Raw genomic sequence first — 22,272 nt, forward strand, 5'->3', positions numbered from 1 at the left:
ACTAAGGTCGTAATCTCATCCACCAATTCCATAAAAAAAGGTTTTAATGAAATGCACTAATATGTGGCTGCCATGTGGATGTGTGTGCACATATGTATATAAATCAGTTGTTCTTGAAAGCTTACCAAAAGAAATTGGATTTTAAAATGTTTAGCAAATGAATTTTAAAAAGAAAACTACTGGGGTTCTTGCTGGAAGATTTTTAGACTAAGTAACAAGCTGTGTTAGAGTGAGAAGACAGGACATTTATGGGGACATGCATTGTTTTTAACAAAAATAAATATAATAATGAAAATATTTCTAAATAAACTAGAGACAAAGGAAGGAAGGGAAGGAGGAAGGAAGAGAGAAAGAAAGTAGGAAGGAAAGAAAGAGGGGATGGAAGAAAGAAAGAAAGAGGGAGAGAAACAAACGATCGAACAGAGAAACAAAGAAAAAAGAAAGAACCAGGCACTTGTATTTGAATTTCATTGCTTCCTCTCTACTTTTGGAATACACACACATTCAGAATATGAATTTAGTCAGTTGACTCCCAGATGATCCAATTACATCTGGATGAAGTTCCTGGGGGAAAAAGCAAAGCAGCTAGTGTTTCTCTTCTTCGTGATGCCTCTGGCTTCTCAGAAAGCTTCCAGAATATCTGTCCAACAATCCAATACATTAGCATCCTGAGTAGATAGAGAGGCAACTGTGAAAACTTTTGATTGAGAGACAGCTCTTCAAGATTCAACAACCCGGTTTAATGGTCCAGTTACCCATGGCATGTTGTTCGTCTACTTTATCAATGACCTTAAAGAACTAGCTGTAGAAATTTCAGATGAAGCAGTTACCAGAATTTTTGTGATATTACCACTCAATTCCTAGAAGTGTATAAGCCCTTCCCTAAGCCACATAAGCTTAATGCTATGGCTCAGGTCAGAGGGTGGATGGCTTTCATGGAACAAAAGAATAGTCTTCTTCAAGAAGCTTATGACTTCATAATGGAAGCATATTCTCTAGAACAAGAAGAAAAGAGAAGACTGCCTAATTTGATGATCCACCAAGAAAACACTCCGATATGGCAGTAGAGGGCAATCCACTCATGCAACCACCAAAAGAGTAGGAATAAATGCCTAATATTCATGGAATTTCTGACTTTTGGTGATACAGGATCTGGAGAGTAAGGCTGTTATGATGTTCTTTAGACAGGGTTACTCAGTAAAAGTCTCACAGTAAGTTCCTATGGGAATTACAGTCCCATGAAATATAGAAAAGTCAGCTCAGAAGCATAGTTCAATGATGCAGTGTAATAAGCCATGTATGGAGCTTTGGTGCCAATTTAAGATCACATATTTATGGGGTTTAATGGCGAGTTGTCTCTTTCAGGATCACAATGAGCCCTTTAAGACAATGCATCTTTACATGGAACAGAATACAGGATGACCTTTTATGAGAGCCTTCCTGGGGGTTGAACCACTCATAAGGGAAAAGGAGGTCCACTCCAGGGCAGTGCCATAGAAAGGGGCAATAAAAAAGATGACAGTCAACATTTATTGACCACTTTCTGGCACTTTGCCAAACACTTATAAGCATTATTTCATGAAGCCCTTCCAACAGTTGTCTAAATAAGGACCATTATCATGCAAGTTTTATACATAAAGGAAGTGAAGTTTGAAGTAAGGTTTAAAGGGATTGGTAAATTCACTGAGGTTTCATAGCTGCCCAGTGATGGATCAGATGATATCAAGGACAACTCATGTCAGATGGATGGGCAATAAGTCCAGGATACCTCCTCTCTCCAAGGGCTGAGCATTGGGTCAGGGTCTCCGTCCCACAACTGAAGTGTTATTTTTAATCTTTCATTATAGCAGTCCCTAGTACTCAGTTTAATTTGCTCTTATAATAAGTTTGAGGGATATCACATATAGGAAATTGGTGAAATCTGTCTCCAATCCAAGTATCCTGGAGAAATCTTGATGATGAGCCTGTTAACTTGGATCTTGCTGAGAAATAAGAGTCAAGGGAAGGAAGGTGGCAGGAGATGTGATATATGTATTGCATACTTCCCTTCTTGTTTGAAATTAACTCATCTATTTTTATTTTTGCTCCTAACCAACATGTATTAGATACCTATCACACCAAGCCATAAGAAACTATGAATGTTGAACATGGAAAATCCCCTGCTCTCTTGGAAGATGCATTCTGTTGAGCAAAGAAATAAAATAAATAAATAAATATTAAATATTATATAATGAAAAGGAAAATGCAACACGTTGATGTCATAGAGAGTATCTGAGGCCTTACTTTAGTCTGAGTCGTCTGGGGAAACTCACTAAGGAGGTAAAATTTATGCTGCTGGTGCTTGAATGGCCAGAAGTCACAAACAGGGAAAGAGCATGACCCACAACTGGCAGAGAGAATAACCAGGTAAAGGACCTGCAATAGGCCCCAGGCTAACTTGTTCCAGGAGCAGAGAAAAGACAACAGGCTAGGACACAACACACAAAGGCAAGTGCTACAAGGTTCTCTGGATACATGAAGGTTTTTATGCCCATTAGATGCCCAAGAGGAAGTGCTAAACTGGCAAGTGTTTCTCAGATTTTAACAAGCATATGAGTCCTGTAAAGATCTTGTTAAAAATGCAGACAATGGGACTTCCCCAGCAGTCCAGTGCTTCTGCTTCAGAGGGTGCATATTTGATCTCTGGTCAGGCAACTAAGATCCCACATGCCTCATAACCAAAAAAAAAAAAAAAAAAGAAAGGAAATTTCTTGAACTGAATAAAAATGAAAATACACATCAATTTAAAAAAAAATTTAATGCAGATGGTGATGCAGTTTGTCTGGAGTGGAGCCCCATAGTTTGCATTTCCCAAAAAAACCCAGGTGATGACAACCCTGCTGACCATGGAAGGCATTTGGTCAAGGATAGGAGTTGTGAGCAGTTTTGCATTTGTAAGTCTCCAGGTAAATACAATAGAGGGAAGGAACAGACCAAACAATGAAAGATGTGGCAGGACCTGGGATCAAGGATACAGTAGGAGCCAGAGGAGGGAAGGACCACAGAAATTAAGAAGAGCTTCAAAGAGGGGGAAGTGCATGGAACACAGAGCTGTAAAGGCAGAGGACCAAGCAGTACACTTAGACTTAGCACACAAGTGGCCCTAGATAATGGTTATAAAGTAAGTTAACTTCTTTTGTTTTAATTGAAGTATAGTTGATTTACAGTATTGAAGTTTCCAGTGTACAGCAAAGTGATGCAGATTTATGTATATATGTATACATCTATATTCTTTTTCAGAGAAGGCAATGGCACCCCACTCCAGTACTCTTGCCTGGAAAATCCCATGGATGGAGGAGCCTGGTAGGCTGCAGTCCATGGGGTCACTAAGAGTTGGATATGACTGAGGGACTTCACTTTCACTTTTCACTTTTCACTTTCATGCATTGGAGAAGGAAATGGCAATCCACTCCAATACTCCTGCCTGGAGAATCCCAGGGATGGGGGAGCCTGGTGGCTGCCGTCTATGGGGTCTCACAGAGTCGGACACGACTGAAGTGACTTAGCAGCAGCAGCAGCAGCAGCAGACACTGAATAGTAACCTATGATGGGAAAGAATGCTGTATAGTTCCCTGGACTATACAGTAAATCATTGTTGTTTAATTTATATATGGTAGTGTACATCTGCTAATCCCAACTTTTAGTTTATGCCCCCTCCCGCTGCCCCAGTTTCCCCTTTGGGAACCATAGCTTTGTTTTCTCTGTCCATTTCTCATCTGTACCATTTTCTAGAGTCTGTGAACCTCTAATACCACTTTGGGTGGGTTTCACAGATTCCCATTTTTCTAAAGCCTTCCCTCCACCCTCACTTGTAATGCCCGCAGACCTCACTTCCTACTTTCTCGAAGAAAAACAAATGTAGAGACCAATTAACACAATGGACAACTTTCCCCTTAAAACCTACTCCTTTCACATTTGAAGCTTTTTCCATTTCCATCCTTTCCTCCTGTCTCAGAGAACTTGGATATGGCTCCTTCTTCAGAGGTATTAGGTCTTCTGCCTCCCATTCTCCTACCCTTTCTCACCAGGACACGTGCTACTCTGGGGTCATCTTCTGAACCACTGCACAGATCCACTCTAGGTCACCCATGACCTTGGCTGGTCTATCCTCATGGTCTACTCCTCACGTAAATAAGTAAGGAGCTAAGGGATGGGCACGTGATGATGTTCTTCCCAGTGAAACAGGAGAGAAAGTTTGGGGTCGGATGGGGGAAATGCCCTTCATTGATTAAAAACAGGCATTCCAGAAACAAAAGCCCTCAGCAGAGGCTGAGTCCTGTGGGGATGGTGTGATTCAGAAATGCTACAACCACTTTGCAACCCAGAAGAGGAGGAGCCTGAAGGTGTCAACAGGGAAATGGGCAGAAACTCTTATCTTGCAACATAATTGTCTAAGCAGTAATTCTGAGATATTTGAAACTAAGCCTGTGGAGTACAAATTTTCTATTGTTGTTCTTATTTTTCAGTTGCTAAGTCATGTCTGACTCTTTGTGACCCCATGGACTGCAGCATGCCAGGCTTCCCTGTTCTTCACTATCTTCCAGAGTTTGGTCAAACTCACATCCATTGTGTTGATGTTGCCACCCAACGATCTCATCCTCTGTCGGTCCCTTCTCCTGCCCTCAATCTTTCCCATTATCAGGGTCTTTTCCAATGAGTTGGTTTTCTATTGCCTTCAGTTTAAAGCAGCCTCGTGGATACTTCTACCAGAGCAGGAGGCGACTTCCACTGGAGCTGCTCAAAGGCAGGGTGGAAATAGTTTCTCAACCTTCTCTTTCTCTCCCTCCTTCTCTTTTCACCTTCTTCCCTCACTCCATTCTGTACCCCTCCTCTCTTCCTTCCTCCCTAGCTTACCCATTCTTCCCTAGCTCTATACCTCCAAAACTATCCTTTTAACTCAGACCTGCCCCACACAAGCATAAAACTTCTATCTTCTAGTCCACAAAGCATTTTGCAGATGATTATGGGTATTCACAGCAATGTTTCACATGCCTATTTAATGTAGATTTCTGGAGGGGCCCCAGCTTTATTTTATCTCTCCTTTACTGCTGTGATAGGGATATTGGTGGTTTATGTAGTCAATGCTAAGTATCCTGTTACATGTCTAGAATTCATGCACATATATAGAAATGAATAGCCATAGAAGTGCAGCTAAAGGGTTATTTATTAAATGTTATAGTGATCAGAAGAAACAGCATAAAAGGGCATTCTCAATTTTCTCAGCAAGTTTCCTTTTCTTTGCTTTATGAATTTCATGAATCCAGAATTTAGAAAATGTCTACTTTTTACAGTAGTCTTAAAGGGCAGACGTCATAAAAGGTTACTTCTAAATGTACTGCATAATTGCTTTGCCATTCCTAAGCCTTTCCCCAGGGCTAACCCTGGTGTGGGTTTATGTGTGGGCAGGTTGTTTGGGTAGGTCCTACAGTGACTCCAAAGTTTCCTAGTTAGTGGAAATATAGCTTTGGGGGGATTCTGCCTCTGGAATTTAGGCCATTTTATTTGATTATGTGATCCCCACCCCCTTAAAACCAGAAAAGAAACTCTCCTTAAGAGAAGGGTTTAGATGGTTTTGGTGAAGGATAACAAACACCTAAAGCACAGACTTCTGTGGCGTGTGATTAGGAAGCTTTGAGGTGCTCTGGGACATGAATAGGTGGACTGCTGTCTATGCAGTGCGTGCGTGTGCTAAGCTGCACCTGGGGTTCTGACGGCTCCCTCTGCCTTTTGAAGAGCCCGTGGTGGTTTCCATTTCTAAACAGCGAAGTTTTGCCCTTCACTGTTTCTATAAGCAGTCTGCATAAACTGATGCTTTTTCCAAATATCATAAAACTAAGAACTCCACAGCTGCATAAGAGAGAGGAATAGTCAGTCTCCTCAGATGGGAAGGGAGGCGTCCTGCTGTGCACTGGGGGGCAGGCATCTCCTTCCTGCCCCCACTGCGGCACCACGCTCTTCCTGAAGAGAGCCGATGTAACAGATCCATAAAGAGGCGCAGTAAGTTTGCTCTCTGCACTTCCCATGCCCCAGCACTAACCCAAATGCAGAGGGCCACTCAGTTCTGATGACAGGCTCCATCACAACCTAAGCCTTAGCCTCCTCCATGAAAACTTAGTTCCTGTCAATTTCCAATATGTTTCCCTTGTAATCCTTTTATTGTAATTGTGTAGCCTTAAAGTTAACATAGTAGTAATCAGCAATTCTCTTATTTTCTTGAATTACTTTTTATTTCCTGCGGTTTTGATGAATATTTCATAGAAAGCCCACAATGCTCACTTTCATATCTCAAGTTCTATTCAAATGTATTCAAAGATAAGATCACCCAGTATCATTGGAAAGTCTACATAAATATTAATAAAAATACTGACAATTTAGATCCACGTGGAATAATACTGCCCCCATATGATTTGCATAGGTAATAGAAACATATTTTTCTTAACACAGCCCTCCTGTGCCTCTTCTCAACTTGGATATATATTTGCTATTTCTGGCAATGTTATTACAGAAGATAAAATTTCAGCCACTTCAACATTAAAAATCACCATAAAATGTCAATCCTCCCAAACAGATGTGATTTAATCAAACTACCCTGAATCAATGGAAAAGTTCTGTTTTCATAAATTAATAATTGCATTAATGTTCTGTTTTCATAAAGTAATAACTGCATTAATGGACAACATTAATGGACATTCCTTGGACAACTTGGAAGTGAGCTGAAAATGATAAAAGTGTATTATGGTACATATATCTTTCTATTCTCATCACTGCAACTTAGACATTGGGATGAAAGTTGGACCTTTTGTTTCTCAATAGCTGAGTAACACTTTGCTGGTTTTTACTACAACTGATGAAAGGGAAAGCATGGTAAACTGGATGCATGTGACAAACACAGGAGGTAATATGTTTCCAGGATGTGGCATCTGGCCATTGACCACAGCCTCTTGGAACAAGATAAAGTCACCGAAATAGTTAACAGATGTTAGCATACTTGAAATATAAAAGTTCTATTGCTAAAAATTATGTGGGGTCAGATGGAGATTTGGCGCTTGGTCCATAATTTAACTGACTTGGCAAATGCAAAGTTGAGATCCAGAGGCGTATAATGTATAATACGGAGGCCACACACTTTGCACACCACACAGGGGCTCATAAACTACTGATGAAATGTACGTTGTGCTAAGCCAGCTTGATTAAGTATTAACACAGTATTTGATACTTAGGGAAATCTGAAGTCAATTTTCACGTCGACTAAATTAAAAAGTTATTTCTATAAGAGCAAAAGAGTGGTAGACTTTTCTCCAAGTTCAAAGGACGTCTGCAAATTTTATTATTTAGCCTTGGCTTGCAATTTACCTGATGACTGGTGTATCTTCCCGTCCACTTCATAATCCATCCAGTGATACCCTTTTTCAAAGTATCTCTCTTTCTTTTTCCCACTTTTGTCTATTACTCCACATTTCAGAACAAGTTGACAGTAATGATTTTCAGATGCATATCTGTAGCTGAAATGGAGCTTCTCAAACTTAAGTCACAAAGTCATTCGAGTCAAGCATTGAATGAAGCTTGTGCTACTTTAGAGTTTGTAGTTTTATTTACAGCTTTGCAGATGAAGTCACCAGCTTCCATCACTTTGTAAAGATTCACACCCTGGTGAGATAAAAATGATGGTGCCAGGTAGGAAGGAGGGGTGGGGAGAAAGAAGACAAAACAGGTTTCTTTTAATTATATTAGTAGTTACTTAACCATTTAAAATGATCAAACAAATGTTCGTTATTGATTGGGGGACAACATTTGCCTCCATAAATTATATAGATTGTAGATTTTTCTGCTTTATTAAAACATATCTTGAATCTGACCCTAGGCTAACCACACCTGAATAATCCAGTGTCATTATGCTGGTACCTGAACTCTATGAAGGACAGCAGTAGAATCAGAAAGAATGAACCAATATCAGTGAAGGGCAATTAAAAGGCTAATGCTTTGGAGCAGTTTATAGATAAGGACTTGGCAGGGGAATCTCATAGTATATCTTAGTATATAAACAAACAAACCTGGTAAAGCTGTAAGACACATAGGAATGATGAATGTATGTATAGTTTTTAACCACATCCAGAAACACTATTACTGGCATGAAGTTGAAGGAGGTAGTTTAATAAAATGAAGTAGTATTTAGTCCACATCTGGAACTTGTTTGCCTGAGAGGTTGTACTGACTGGGAGCATAAACAGGATCAACAAAGGCTTTGGTAAATCCATGGATGACAGGTCGGCAGTGGGGTTTGAAGGCCAAGTTCAGCGCAGGCTCGTCATCTTGGGCTTGGCGGAGCCAAGGATCACCACCGAGTTTCCAACCCGCACGGAGCTGTCACTGGCGGGGACTGCAGGGCACAGCGGTAGGCAGGTTCACCAGAGATTTGCCCCCATGCAGCATTTTGTAAGCTGCTATGTCTTCACTCAACATGGACTGGAAACAACGTGGACTTAAAACTGAACTGACTCAAGCTCCTTGCTGTTAAGGAGTAGCTTTTAAAATTTATGTAAGTCTGATGTTTTCTTAAAATGAACAAGTATAAATACTCACAGGGGCTTTTCATACCAGTGATGATAAAGAGATCATAAGTTTAACATAGCTAGTTACTTCTCTCTAGAAACTTTAAAAGCACTGCTTTCTTTGCAGTTTACTTCTGCTTAACAATCACCAAAAATAATTTGTAAAATGACATGTAAATCATTTTCCTGTTTCTTTTTATTGTGAAGTTGCTTTTGGGGACACTAACGCTTGTTTGGGTTTTGTATTGGTTTTGGGTGGAGTGTCCCTTAAACATAGTTTGGTTTCACATTCTTAATGCAGTGATATGCAAATTTTGTAAGTAATAAGTTACATATGGTCTTTCATTTCTAAATTACATCTAACAAAAGACCATAAGATTTTAGGAATCAAAGTTCTTTGCTTTCCAGTAATTTTCATTTATAGCCGTTATGCAGTGGGATTGGTTGGTATCACAGCAAAGAAGAATTGTGTTTTGGCCTTCTCTAACTTTCTTTAACAGATTATTTCTATTTGTTTGTTTTTAATCACTAAGTTGTGTCCGACTCTTTTGCGGCCCTGTGGGCTGTACTCTGTCAGGCTCCTCTGTCCATGGGATTTCCCAAGCAACAACACTGGAGTGAGTTGTCATTTCCTTCTCTAAGGGATACTCCCAACCCAGGGCTCAAACCTGCTTCTTCTGGATTGGCAAGCAGATTCTTTACCACTAAGCCACCCTGGAAGCCCAATGAAAAGATACCTTTTTGAAATAATGTGGCATTTATACTTAAATCATTTCAGCATTTAAACCAGGAGCTTAAATATGTTAATGTACTGTGATACATTATGAGGTTTCAAGAACTTCACATAGACTATAGTTTCTGTCTTTAGGGTGCCTGTGGTCAAGCAGGATTTGTGGACCCTAAACAGGAAAGCCTGCACTGCAACCAAAGTAACTGAGAGAGAGTGATCCAGATGACCATGAGGGCAGAGCTGCAGGGTGGTCAACCCGCTGAGGAAAAGGAAAGGAGAGCAGGAAAGGAAAAGGAAAGGAAAGGAGAGCAGTGCATCTGGGGAGAGTTCAAGGAAGGGCAAATCCTGACCCGAGGCTTGTACAGAGAGTGTGAGTCCTTGAGAAGAAGGAGGAGGCATGAGGCACCATCAGTCCAGACATCTGAAAAATATCATGGGATACGTGGAAAGGAACGGCCAGAAGTGACTGGAAAAGGAAAAAAAAAGGCCACAGTGTGTGACAGAATACAGGCCTGCTTTTCAGGAAATGGGAACCCACTGATGCATGTCCAAGCAGAAGCAAGGCATATTCATATTTGTATCTTAGATGAAATCTTCCATGGCATCATGGAGGATGAATTTGAAGGCAGTCTCAAGTATGTGCCAAGTCACTTCAGTCATGCCTGACTCTTTGTAACCCTGTGGACTGTAGCCTGCCAGGCTCCTCTGTCCATGGGCCTCTCTAGGCAAGAATACTGGAGTCGGTTGCCGTGTACTTCTCAAGGGGATCTTCCCTACCCAGGGATCGAACCCTTATCTCTTATGTCTCCTGCATTGGCAGGCCGGTTCTTCGCCACTAGCACCACCTGGGAAGTCCCACAGACCAAGAAAGAGGATGAATATCCACAGAAGATATCAGGACTTGTGCTGATGTAGGTACAGCAAGGGTAGGAAGGAAGGGACGAGCAATCAAAACAGTTTAGCAGTCAAATCAGTAGCTCTTGCTAACTGCATAGGCATGGGAGCCACAGTGATACAGGTCCCACAGAGAGCCTTGGTTTGTTGGTTGTTACCCAACATAACAACTTAAATTGTGACATTCTTGGAAATGGAAACATGGGTTATTTGCAGCTGGACCCAGACAGCCTGACTCATGTGAAGCATCAACTGAGTTCATCCAAGTTATATAAATCTTCAAGAAAGGACTTCTAGGGCTTAAGAGTTTAGGATTAGGAGATGAAAACCATTATATACAGAATGGATAAACAAGGTCCTACTTGGAACTATATTCAATATCCTGTGATAAACCATATTGGAAAAGAATATGGTAAGGAATGTGTGTATGTGAATATATATATATATATATATATATATATATGAGTCACTTTGTGGTACAGTGGAAATTAACACAGCATTGTAAGTCAACTATACTTCAATAAAATAAATTGGGAAAAAATAGAAAATATTTCTACTTTTTTTCAGGTTCTGTCACGGTCAGACCTAATAGAAACGATGGAAATGATCAGACTACTCAGTAATAGCTATTCCGAAGGGGGCAGGAGGAGAAGGGGTCGACAGAAGATGAGATGGCTGGATGGCATCACCGACTCGATGCACGTGAGTTTGGGTGAATTCTGGGACTTGGTGATGGACAGGCAGGCCTGGCATGCTGCGATTCATGGGGTTGCAAAGAATCGGACACCACTGAGCGACTGACCTGAACTGAACCAGAGAAGAGAGGCAACAGCTTCTGGTATTTAATGCCAGGTGATATTAGTCTTTCGATGAACAGGGGGAGCTGAACACAGAAAGAAGACGGTACTACAACCGAGGAAGACAATGAAAGAACACTGGAACACGGAGGAGAGGAACCCAGCAGTGTGGACCTGGGGAATCAGCAGGGAAATACTAGAGGGTGAAACCGAGGATGAGGAGGAAGGCCGTTGAGGAGTCGGGAACGCAGGAGAGGGGCGGAGCTGAGAAACAGGAAGCGCAGGGAAGGACGCTGAGGACACTCAGACTAAAGCGCTCTCAGCAGAGCGAGGGAAGAGCGGAGGGGCGAGAGAGGGAAGGTCAACTCCATTCTCTAATCCAGGTGGTGATTTGTACATCTCAGAAAACATATGGAATTTCTGATCATCTGTGAACAGCGTTTTTCTGATCATCTGTGAACAGCGTTTTTGCCTTTTATACTTTTCCCTAAAAGACTCTAACTTAGAGGTTAGTAGGTCATTTTAACAAGCATGTGGCAAAACAAGGTAGTGATTCTGGTGGGTGTTGTTATTGTAGGGCCTGCGCCTTTCTCAGATACCACTTGCAAAGAGACTGTTCTTGCCGGCCAGTGTTTCACATGCTAAGTATTATTAAACTCTGCTCCTCCACTGGCCATTTTAAAATGGCCCTGGGCTCTCTTCCAGAAGCCCTACTTGTCACCGTGAGAAAACCAAGATCCCAGTTTTCCTCCAAGGAAAACAAAACAGCAAAAACAACAATCATAAAAGCAAAGACAGGATCTAACTCACAAAGTGTGTGACATCAAATGAGATACTAGATAAAAAAGTACTTTGGAAGTCATGAAGCAGTTAAAAAAAAAAAAAAGTGAAATGGTAGCATTATCGGTGATTGAGCTATAGCAATAAGTTATTTTATGAAGCCCCCCTCAAGAATTTTTATTGTATTTTCCCACTGTGCATTTTAGGAAAGAGCAAAAGTGTAGTAAAACTTGACCTCAAAGTTGCTTCCCAAATCTGAGACACATTCCAATTTCAATCCGCAAGGAATGTATGAATATTAAAATATGCTACATTAACTTACCGTATTAACCCCCAGGCCATTAAGCATGTAGATCAAATCCTCTGTGGCTACGTTCCCAGAAGCACCTTTTGCATAAGGGCAACCGCCTAGTCCGGATACTGCAGAATCCACTACATTAATGCCCATCTGGAAAACAAACCCAAACGCCCAAGCTTGTCTCTTTATGGCATGTAAGTTTAACCTGTTCCAAAGAGCAAATAAGAAAAATCTGAACCATGATCCCACTCTATTCCCTTACCCACCTGCTGCTGGAACAGTCCCCAAGGTGGACTTCTTGTCTGACTAATCTCATCTTTCAGGCTAACAGAAACTCTTAAAAGATCTCAGGAATGACAATAGTCTTAGATCAGAATTGAAACGGTGTTCTGATTGATAACAGAACACAGGTAGCGGGTGAAGCTTGAAGTAAGATCAATCCATACCTAGGGTGTATTCTCCAATCTAATTTTGAGCTTTATTCTAACAGCTTTGTATAATCAATATGAAATATTTTCAACAGCCTGACCCAAAAAACCAAGATGCCTTAGAAGACAAGTTGGGGATGTCTCTGTGTTTGAAGCTGTGTTTTGTGGGGTCAGTTCTTCCACTCAATTCACCCAGTGTTTATTGATCGATTGCTTTGATTAATTTGCACACAAAACCTGGATGTTTTGGGAGAAGTGAAGAGCCATTTAAGAGGTAGGACATCCACCATCAACAATTGCACCAGTTCACATTTACTGGGTTCTCACTAAGTGCTAGATATTATTACTAACACCATATGATGCTGATTCATAATCCCTACAAAGCCCCATGAGGTGGACACTCTTTCATCATTCTCAAATCACAGATGAAGAAACTCGAGCACAGAGGGATCACATAATTTGTCCCAGGTCACCTCTGTCTCCAGAGGATTCGCACTCTGCTCTGGTCTGTAACCTCTGGAAACATGCAAGTTGGTTCACATTATATCTGGGGAGATCCAAGACAGACAGTCTCCATGGGCTGGAAAAGCTGGGAAAAACATGAGCACAAATGGGTCTGAAAAGGAACCCCTGAGATCAGACTCTAATAACTCAAGAAGAGAGGTGAGCAGAGACGCCCTCCATGGCATGTGACAAATGGGTAATCAGGAGTCACCTGAGGTCTAATCTGATTCTTCGCTCTTGGACATTGGAGAAAATGGCCATGGCCTCATCTACAACAAGAAGCACTGGGAAGCAGAGCCCTGATCAATCTGCTGGGTCAAGGGTTCTAAATCACAGAAACAGAATCACAAATTGTTGCTACAACTTCAGTTTGATTCTGGAGGTCTGAGCTGGGCCTTGAAAATCTGAATTTTTAACAAGATTCCAGATGCTGTTCTCACTGATGTTCTGGGGAATTGAGCTTTCTTTCTTTCTTTCTTTCTTTTTTTTTTTTTTTTGATAACATTTTTGTTTTAGATTTTCAGAAAATTTGGGAAGAAAGTGCAAAGCATTCCCATACATTACATACCATTTCCCCTACTGCTGACATCTTACATCATTATGGTATACTTGTCACAACCAATGAACACATCTGACATTATTAACCAAAGTCCACACATGATGCAGATTTCCCTAGTTTGGAAGCCATTTTCTTTCTTCTGTTCTGGGAATTCATCCGGGTACCACATTGCATTTAGTTATCTTGTCTCAGGATGCTGTGGCTGCGACATCTTAGCTTTCACCGTTCTTTGTCCTCATTGACCTTGGCCATTTTGAGTTGTACCTGTCATGTGTACAATACCTTTCAATGTGGGTTTTGTATTATGTTTTCTCATGGTTAGACTGGAGTCCTAAACTTTTGTGAGGAGGGCAACACAGATGAGATGCCAGTCTAGACATGTCATATCAAAGGGCCACTCTACATGGTTATGGTTAATGACTGATGATGTTCACCTTGACCCCATGCCCCGTTTCCCACGTGGTACTTTTTGGGAAAAATAAGGCCCTGTGTGCAGCTCAGATTTAGGAGTGGATAATATCTACCTAAATTATTTATAAGTCAGCCATATGGGAGATTTGTCTATTCTCCCATCATCATTTATTTCTTCAAACATGTGTTTATATCAGTAGAGACTTAGAGGTATTTATTTAGGGCTTTGCGTTGTGTTCCAGTATTCCTTTATATGCCTTGTCACTCATGTTGTTTGAGATCTGGCCACTGGGGGCTCTTCAGTTGGTTCCTTTGACATGCTAAAGGGGCTGTGCTTTTTTAATTGAAGTGCAGTTGATTTACAATGTTGTGTTAATTTCTGTACAACAACTGATTCAGATATGTATATATATATGCATATATATACATATATATAGATTCTTTTTTATATTCTTTTCAATTATGGTCTAAAGAGCTGCCCATTTTTAATAAATTTTCTAGATATTCACTTGTGAGGTCTAGGTTGTTTACCCATTTTCCCAAGAGCAGAACCATAGTCCAAAAGCCATGGATGTCTCTGTGACTAATGCAAGTTTACAGATATAATTTGTCTGCTTCTGCATGTCTGTCTCCACTTGTTATCCTCTACAACATGGGAAGGTCTGTATGGCTCTTCTTCCATTACCACGCCCTCTCTCAAAGTTTAATTGTATTCAGGTGTTAATAACTGACCAGCTGAAGTACTGGTCCATTTAGGAGAGTCCACATTTGTGGTGAATATAAATAGTAAGTACAAGGACTTATGCTCTAGGAGTGAAAGTTGTGAAGTTGTTCAGTAGTTGGACAGTACAAAAGTTAGGACAGAGGCTCATCTCTGGGAGTCAACCAGTACATCAAATAGACAGAGACATTCTTCACCCACGGGTTAAAATTTATCTATTCCGTTGAAATGAATCTATCACTCAAGGAGACAGAAGTTTCAGTGATTTTCAGTCCCTACCAATTATAACCACTTGGGGCCCTTTTAAAAATAACACACAAGCTGCTTCTCCCCAGGATCTCTGTCTGGAAGTGAGTCAGCCTTGGTATTTCTTTAAAGCTCCCCCCTGGTGATTCTCTTGAGTAATTACGTGTGGGAACTCCTGAGGCAAGGTTCTCATCCATCTCAGCCGTTATCAGCTGTGGGTATGAGTGAGCTTTCATTTTGAAGATGCTCTGTACCCCGAGGCAGCAGAGTTAATCATGATGGATCAACTTTTCAACAAATCAGCTTTTGAAAGAACACTCTCAAAAGTATGTGAAGTAGTGAATGTAAGTAGTACCTGCATGATAGCTGGAAGATCGCTTCAGCCTACCAGGAGAGCTTATGATCTGTAAAATTTTCTGTATGTGTATTCAGTTCAGTCGCTCAGTCATATCCAACTCTTTACAACTCCATAGACTGCAGCACTGCAGGCCTCCCTGTCCATCACCAACTCCCGGAGTTTACTCAAACTCATGTCCACCGAGTCAGTGATGCCATCCAACCATATCATCTTCTGTCGTCCCCTCAGTCTTTCCCAGCACCAGGGTCTTTTCCAATGAGTCAGTTCTTCACATCAGGTGGCCAAAGTATTGGAGTTTCAGCTTCAGCATCAGTCCTTCCAATGAATATTCAGGACTGATTTCCTTTAGAATGGACTGGTTGGATCTCCTCGCCATCCACGAGACTCACAAGAGTGTTCTCAAACACCACAGTTCAAAAGCATCAATTCTTCAGTGCTCAGCTTTCTTTCTAGTCCAACTCTCACATCCGTCCATGACTACTGGAAAAACCACAGCTTTGACTAGATGGACCTTTGTTGGCAAAGTAATGTCTCTGCTTTTTAATATGCTGTCATAGCTTTTCTTCCAAGGAGCAAGCGGATGTATATTAGACTTCGATAAATAACAGTGACAAAAAGGAAGTGTTGTTGGAACTGAAGGTAAACAGGAAAACTTAAACTGGTAGGAAGATGAATGAGAATTATTTTTCTATTGTTCAATTAATTTATAATTAGTCTTAATTACCAATATCTATCATGCTAGACATTCCTGTCAAAATAGTTCTGTTTTGGAATAGTTCACAAATCCTAAGTAAATAATGAGGTGAAAAATAGAAACAAATAGATGTAGATGGGCTTCCCTGGTGGCTCAGATGGTAAAGAATCTGCCTACAATGTGGGAGCTTTGGGTTCTATCCCTGGATTGGGAAGATACCCTGGTGGAGGGTGTGGCAACCCACTCCAGTATTCTTGCCTGGAGAATCCCATGGATAGAGGAGACTTGGAGGCTACCGAGGAGCCATGGGGTTGCAAAGAGTCGGACATGACTGAGCAACTAAGTACAGGGTGAGTGTATATGTCTCAGACATGAAATACATCCCCTTATACACAGACTCATTACAGTATATTTTATATGGATAAAAATTAGAAAACCATCCAAATGTCTGTAATTGGGGCTAATTTAAATTAATTAAGGTGTAGTTGTAAAATGGAATGATAAATACTATGTAAATGCATAGTTAAGGGAAAGAAACAGATTATAAAATATTATAACAGTGTATGCAATCATAATCCCATTTTCTTAAAAAAAAAAGAATTTGGATGATAATATCAGTGGTCAATGAGTTGCATGTAATTTATTTTATTTTAATTCTTTTTATCTTTGTTTTCCAATGACCCCACAATGAATGTAATTATATATATAATTAGAATAAGAAAGGCTTCTGCAAACTGTAGCCTGTGACAGAATGACAGTAAATAAATCAGGGTGAGAATAAATAAACCTAAGACTGAATTCCTTGATTAACAACATTATTTTGCAACTAATTCGTCTTACTAGGATTTGAGACTGCAGGCTAATGTGTGTGCATAATCTCATGAAAGCAGACATGATCTGGGGGAAAGGCTCTCTGAAAAATGGTCCTTCCTTCTTTCCTGCCATCACATTCGCTCTGGAACAGATGATGTTTCTGTGAGCATTAGTCACAAATTAATTGAATCAATTCTAAAAGCAGTATGTGGATTTCAAGTTTCAATAGCAAATTTAAGGAGTTTATTAAAGTATACCTTACCTATGAAGAAGACTACTAAAATATGTGTTCCTTTTAAAGTCTCTTAAAAAAAAATCACAATCGTTTAAAACTAGAATTTTCAGGACTTCCACGGTGGTGCAGTGGTTAAGCCTTAGCCTTCCAATGCAGTGGACAAAGGTCCAGCCCTGGTTGGGAACCTAAGATCTCACATGCCTGCATTCTCCAACTAAGCCCTGACACAGACAAACAATCTTAAAATATAAAAACAAACCTTTCTACCCACTGTCCCCTCAACTCTGACCTCTATTAAATGCGTGATTCTTTCCTCCCCCCAAAAAAGATCTTCTCAATGGACGGTGTTACCCACACAGTAAGTTAGATGGCTTTATTTATGAACAAGCTACTTTGTAAATTTCTAGTCATACTCATCTAAGAAAATGTGATTCCACTGTGTATGTTTTCTTTATCTCTGTTTCCGTGTCCTATTAGAAATGGTACACATACAATGTAAACAAATTCTTAACAGAGGAGGAAGAAAAATACTATTTGTTCTCCTCATCTGTTATTTATGGTAAATAGAGGAAACATATGGTACTTTACTATTGAAGCCATAGTATTATAGTAAACGCATTACATTTACAACAATATCATGTATTTGTTAGTAGATGTGCCGCATGGCTGGTTTTACCATACAAGAACCTGCATTAAAAGATAATTCTTAGATATTTCTTTATCTATGTCTCCAAACCTAAAACACCGCTTTCAGATCTTCAGCTTCCCAGTGTGTGTGTGTCTGTGTGGATATAAGCACACAAGCACAAATGATTTTCTGCACTGTACGGTATGTGGCAAAAACAAAGGACTTGGGTTTTGTTTTAAAAGAAATATTTTTGGATCAACAACCACAAGATGGCGATGTAACACCAAAATCCACCAAGTTAAAGTCAAGCATTGAAATGCCACTGGGTTCCAGCTCAGAAATGACAAATACAAAAGTAAATGGCTTTATATTATGCAAATAGATATTTTTCTTACTTTAAAATAAGGAGACTTTTACTAATGGTGTATAACACATCAAATGTGGTTCAATATAATCAATCTGTTTTTGTATTATTCTTCCTGTGACTTCAACATGTTTATTGAGCACAGTCTATGTGCCAGGGACTTGGAATACACACACAGCCCTGAAGCACATGGAGATTACTGTTAGAAATTAAAATTACTATGTATTTGGTCTGTCACTGAGAGGTAGTTCACTATTAGCAAATGAGAAACCGTTCTCTCTAGAACTCAGGAAGTTAATTCTCCCTAAAATGAAATAAACCCCAAACTCAAAGGATGAAGGTGACCGAGGCTCCCACTTTCCTCAGAGTCATGATCAGAGCTGTTCACCCAGTGACACAGGTTATCCCAAGCCTTGTGAGTAGAGTTGTGAGCTCCATCCGCTTGAGCCCCCAGATGCATACTAGGACTGTAGGCTGAGGAAAATGCAAAATACGAGAAGCTACTTCCTCTGGAAACTGGCAGATTATCTGTAGATATAGCATGAGTATTATCACTCTGTACTGCAATATCATATAAGCTCTGAGGAATGTTAATTTTTTTTAAACTTCGCATAGTGGTTAGATGCCCAGATCACACTGATATGCTAACTGAAAATATCACCTTGACTTTTTCTCAGTGCTGTAAGAACTTATTGTCCAAATAAAACTGAAAAATATGAGAAGGCCAATCAAAGATATCATTTTCCAAAATGTATAATCTTCCATATGTGTCTGATTTTCCAAATATCTCTGATAGGGAAATGATTCATTTGGGGATTTAAGTTATTCATGGGGAAAAAGACAAATATTCATGTAAGAGAATATGCCCATCTTCCTAATATTGTTCCCCTTCACTTGTTCCTCACAGCTAACATTCCTGCCAACAGAGGATCATAGTTATCCACACGTGAGTGCGATTTCTCCCCCAACGGCCAGACCAGTGTCACTAGTGAGGCCACGGCATTCTTTCCAAGGAGCCCAGATCTGGCCCTGAGATGCTTCCTATCCATCACTCAAAAGTTACCATATGCAGTTACGGTACCAACTACTTGCCATTCATGTGCACTGGGAACATACCACGTTTTGAAAACCTCAGACAGTAACTGTTGGCATACATGAGTAAAGCCCACTGTTTTCAACCACAGAATTTATACACCAAAATTGGCATGTAAATCATGACGCCTTGCTGTTGAGGTAAGTAAGCTAATATGATGGATTACCAATGCTTTCATAGACCGTATCTCATCTCTGAAAAGGCTTTCCCCCATGCTTCCTTTTATCCTGCCTCACCACACATAATGAGAGATTATATTCATACTTTCATTTAGTATATTGCAAATTGAGACAGAAGAAGACTGTATACTTAGGAAGGCACAAGAAAATGGAAAAATAGGTAAAGAAATTCTGAATTTCAGTAGATTGAGAAATAATCAATACCATCAGCATTAGCTGTGTGATCTTGAGGGTGTTACTTTATCTCTCTGTTCGCCCAGCTGTAAAATGAATTTAATAGAACTAATGCACAGACTTGCTCAGGATACAATGTGATGTTCCATGGAAAACCCATATCCCATAGCTGGGTACATAACTCTTGAGAAGTCTTGGCTTTCACAGGCATATGACAAGGAGATAGAGGCAGACGGAGGATGTGGATGTGTTAAATGAAGCAGAGAACTGGGGCCAGAATATAGCAAGGGAGACATGTGAACGGAGACACAGGTAAGCTGGAAGCCATAAAGGACAGAGCTTATCAAGTGGGAGTAAAGAATGAGGCTGCACTAGATGAGAAATTAACAAAAAGTACACAGTGGACTGCCCTGGTGGTCCAACGCAAGGGGATGTGGCTTTGTTCCCTGGTCAGGGACTAAGATCCCACATACTGTGTGGCCAAAATATATGACCTGGCATCAAGTTCTAGTACAGCGACTTGCTGTTGCTTTTGTTTAAGGAAAAAAAGGAAAGAAACAAACACTTAGGGAAGTGGGGATGAGTTTGAGATTAGGGCAGAAACATGGAGCTGAGCCAGGAAATTCATGGAGAAAACTGTGCTGTGAGGTGGGACAGAAGGAGAGGACAGGCCAAGCAACAGAGGCTGGTAAAGGAACAGTGACCTCAAAGCTTCCAAGGAGAATCAATAGTCAGTCTTCTCAGAAACATAGTAACTAAGTTCATTGGCTGAGAATCCCAGAAAGAGTTGACCATTGAGTTCCAGTTCCAATGAGCTCTCACAATGCCTCTGTGAGCGCACAAAAGTGATGGATGGAGACCATGGTAACAACATGAAAGGAGGAAGGAAAGGGGATGGATGGATGACTAACACTGTGTAAACAAGGAAGATCTTATGTCTACAAAGGTGGAGCCTCCATGAATTTTTTTCACAACAATCTACATATCAGATTTTCACAGACAGAATTAATCTCAAAATATACAAGCAGCTCATGTGGCTCAATTCTAGAAAAATAAACGACCCAATCAAAAAATGGGCCAAAGAACTAAGCAGACATTTCTCCAAAGAAGACATACAGATGGCTAACAAACACATGAAAAGATGCTCAACATCATCATTATCAGAGAAATGCAAATCAAAACCACTATGAGGTACCATCTCACGCTGGTCAGAATGGCTGCGATCCAAAAGTCTATAAGCAATAAATGCTGGAGAGGATGTGGAGAAAAGGGAACCCTCTTACACTGTTGGTGGAAATGCAAACTAGTACAGCCACTATGGAGAACAGTGTGGAGATTCCTTAAAAAACTGGAAATAGAACTGCCTTATGACCCAGCAATCCCACTGCTGGGCATACACACTGAGGAAACCAGAAGGGAAAGAGACACGTGTACCCCAATGTTCATCGTAGCACTGTTTATAATAGCCAGGACATGGAAGCAACCTAGATGTCCATCAGCAGATGAATGGATAAGAAAGCTGTGGTACATATACACAATGGAATATTACTCTGCTATTAAAAAGAATGTGTTTGAATCAGTTCTAATGATGTGGATGAAACTGGTGCCTAAAAGGAAAACACCAATACAGTATATTAACACATATATATGGAATTTAGAAAGATGGTAACAATGACCCTATATGTGAGACAGCAAAAGAGACAAAGATTTAAAGAACAGACTTGGACTCTGTGGGAGAAGGCGAGGGTGGGATGATTTGAGAGAATAGCACTGAAATATGTATATTATCATAAGTGAAATAGATTGCCAGTCCAGGTTTGGCTGGTGCACTGGGATGACCCTGAGGGATGGGATGCGGAGGGAGGTGGGAGGGGGCTTCAGGATGGGAAACACATGTACATGCATGGCTGATTCATGTCAATGTATGGCAAAAACCAAACATTGTGAAGTAATTAGCCTCCAATTAAAATAAATAAATTACTTGTTTTTAAATCCCATATATGCTTGCTTGATTTCAGTTTAAAGGGAAGAAACTAAGCTCCGGAGCTCTTTGGGGGTCCCCAAAAGCCACAGAGGCAGCAGAGATGTGTCTGGAACTCAAGCCTTTGTGCCACTCAGGCCTTTGTGCTTCTGAAGTTGCACCGGTAGGAGGTAAGTTATTTCCACTTTCAAAAGGGATGTTAGTGGGAGGCCTGCCTCATGTGAAAACATAACTAAATGTTCAAAAGACAAAAATATAACGCTCAGAGAAAAAGAATGGAAAGCACAGTGGTGCTGACAAAGAAGTAACTGTGTTATTACTACTTACAAACCAGGCAGGGTTGGTGAGTATGGGAAGATTACACTTTTTTTTTTTATTAGTCAAAGCAGCAAACAATATATATTAACATAGTGAGGTCAAGAACTTCAAGATACCTCACTCCATAATGCCCTCAGTACATGGCATAATACTGACGACAGAAAAAGTTACTGTTCAAATACTTATCAAAGAATAACCGAACAAATGATGTGCATGGAATAAAAATGTTAGCAGCATCAACCCCTGAGTGCAAGCACATTTGAACTGAACTTGATCCAATCCAACTGGAGAGACAGAGCAAGGTGTCGAGGATAGCAAAATCAATGAGACGTGTCAGCGGACCAGTACGTATTTTGCTTGCTCCCTAAACCTTCTTCTCTTGAAAATGGCTTCTCATAATGACAGGTTTATGGATCCTGCTTATTTGCTCAGTCACTATTAATCTTGGCGCAGCTATTGGAACTGAAATTGAGTCGATC

At 40.4% G+C, this 22,272-nt stretch overlaps 1 protein-coding gene across 3 annotated transcripts in view; it reads right to left on the minus strand.

Moving 5' to 3' along the window:
• Positions 1-6,138: 6,138 nt before the first annotated feature.
• Positions 6,139-22,272, minus strand: part of HMGCLL1 (3-hydroxy-3-methylglutaryl-CoA lyase like 1) — a 193,195-nt gene continuing 177,061 nt past the window's right edge. For all 3 annotated transcript variants that reach the window (XM_055571779.1, XM_055571777.1, XM_055571778.1), the window contains 2 exons: positions 12,112-12,237; positions 6,139-7,686 (listed from right to left, as the gene is read on the minus strand). In XM_055571779.1, coding sequence (XP_055427754.1) covers positions 7,585-7,686; positions 12,112-12,237 — 228 coding nt within the window. In that variant the 3' untranslated portion in view covers positions 6,139-7,584. The remainder of the gene's footprint in view (positions 7,687-12,111; positions 12,238-22,272) is intronic.

The sequence above is a fragment of the Bubalus kerabau genome, chromosome 3 (assembly GCF_029407905.1).
Source record: "Bubalus kerabau isolate K-KA32 ecotype Philippines breed swamp buffalo chromosome 3, PCC_UOA_SB_1v2, whole genome shotgun sequence".
In the NCBI taxonomy this organism is placed as follows: Eukaryota; Metazoa; Chordata; class Mammalia; order Artiodactyla; family Bovidae; genus Bubalus; species Bubalus kerabau.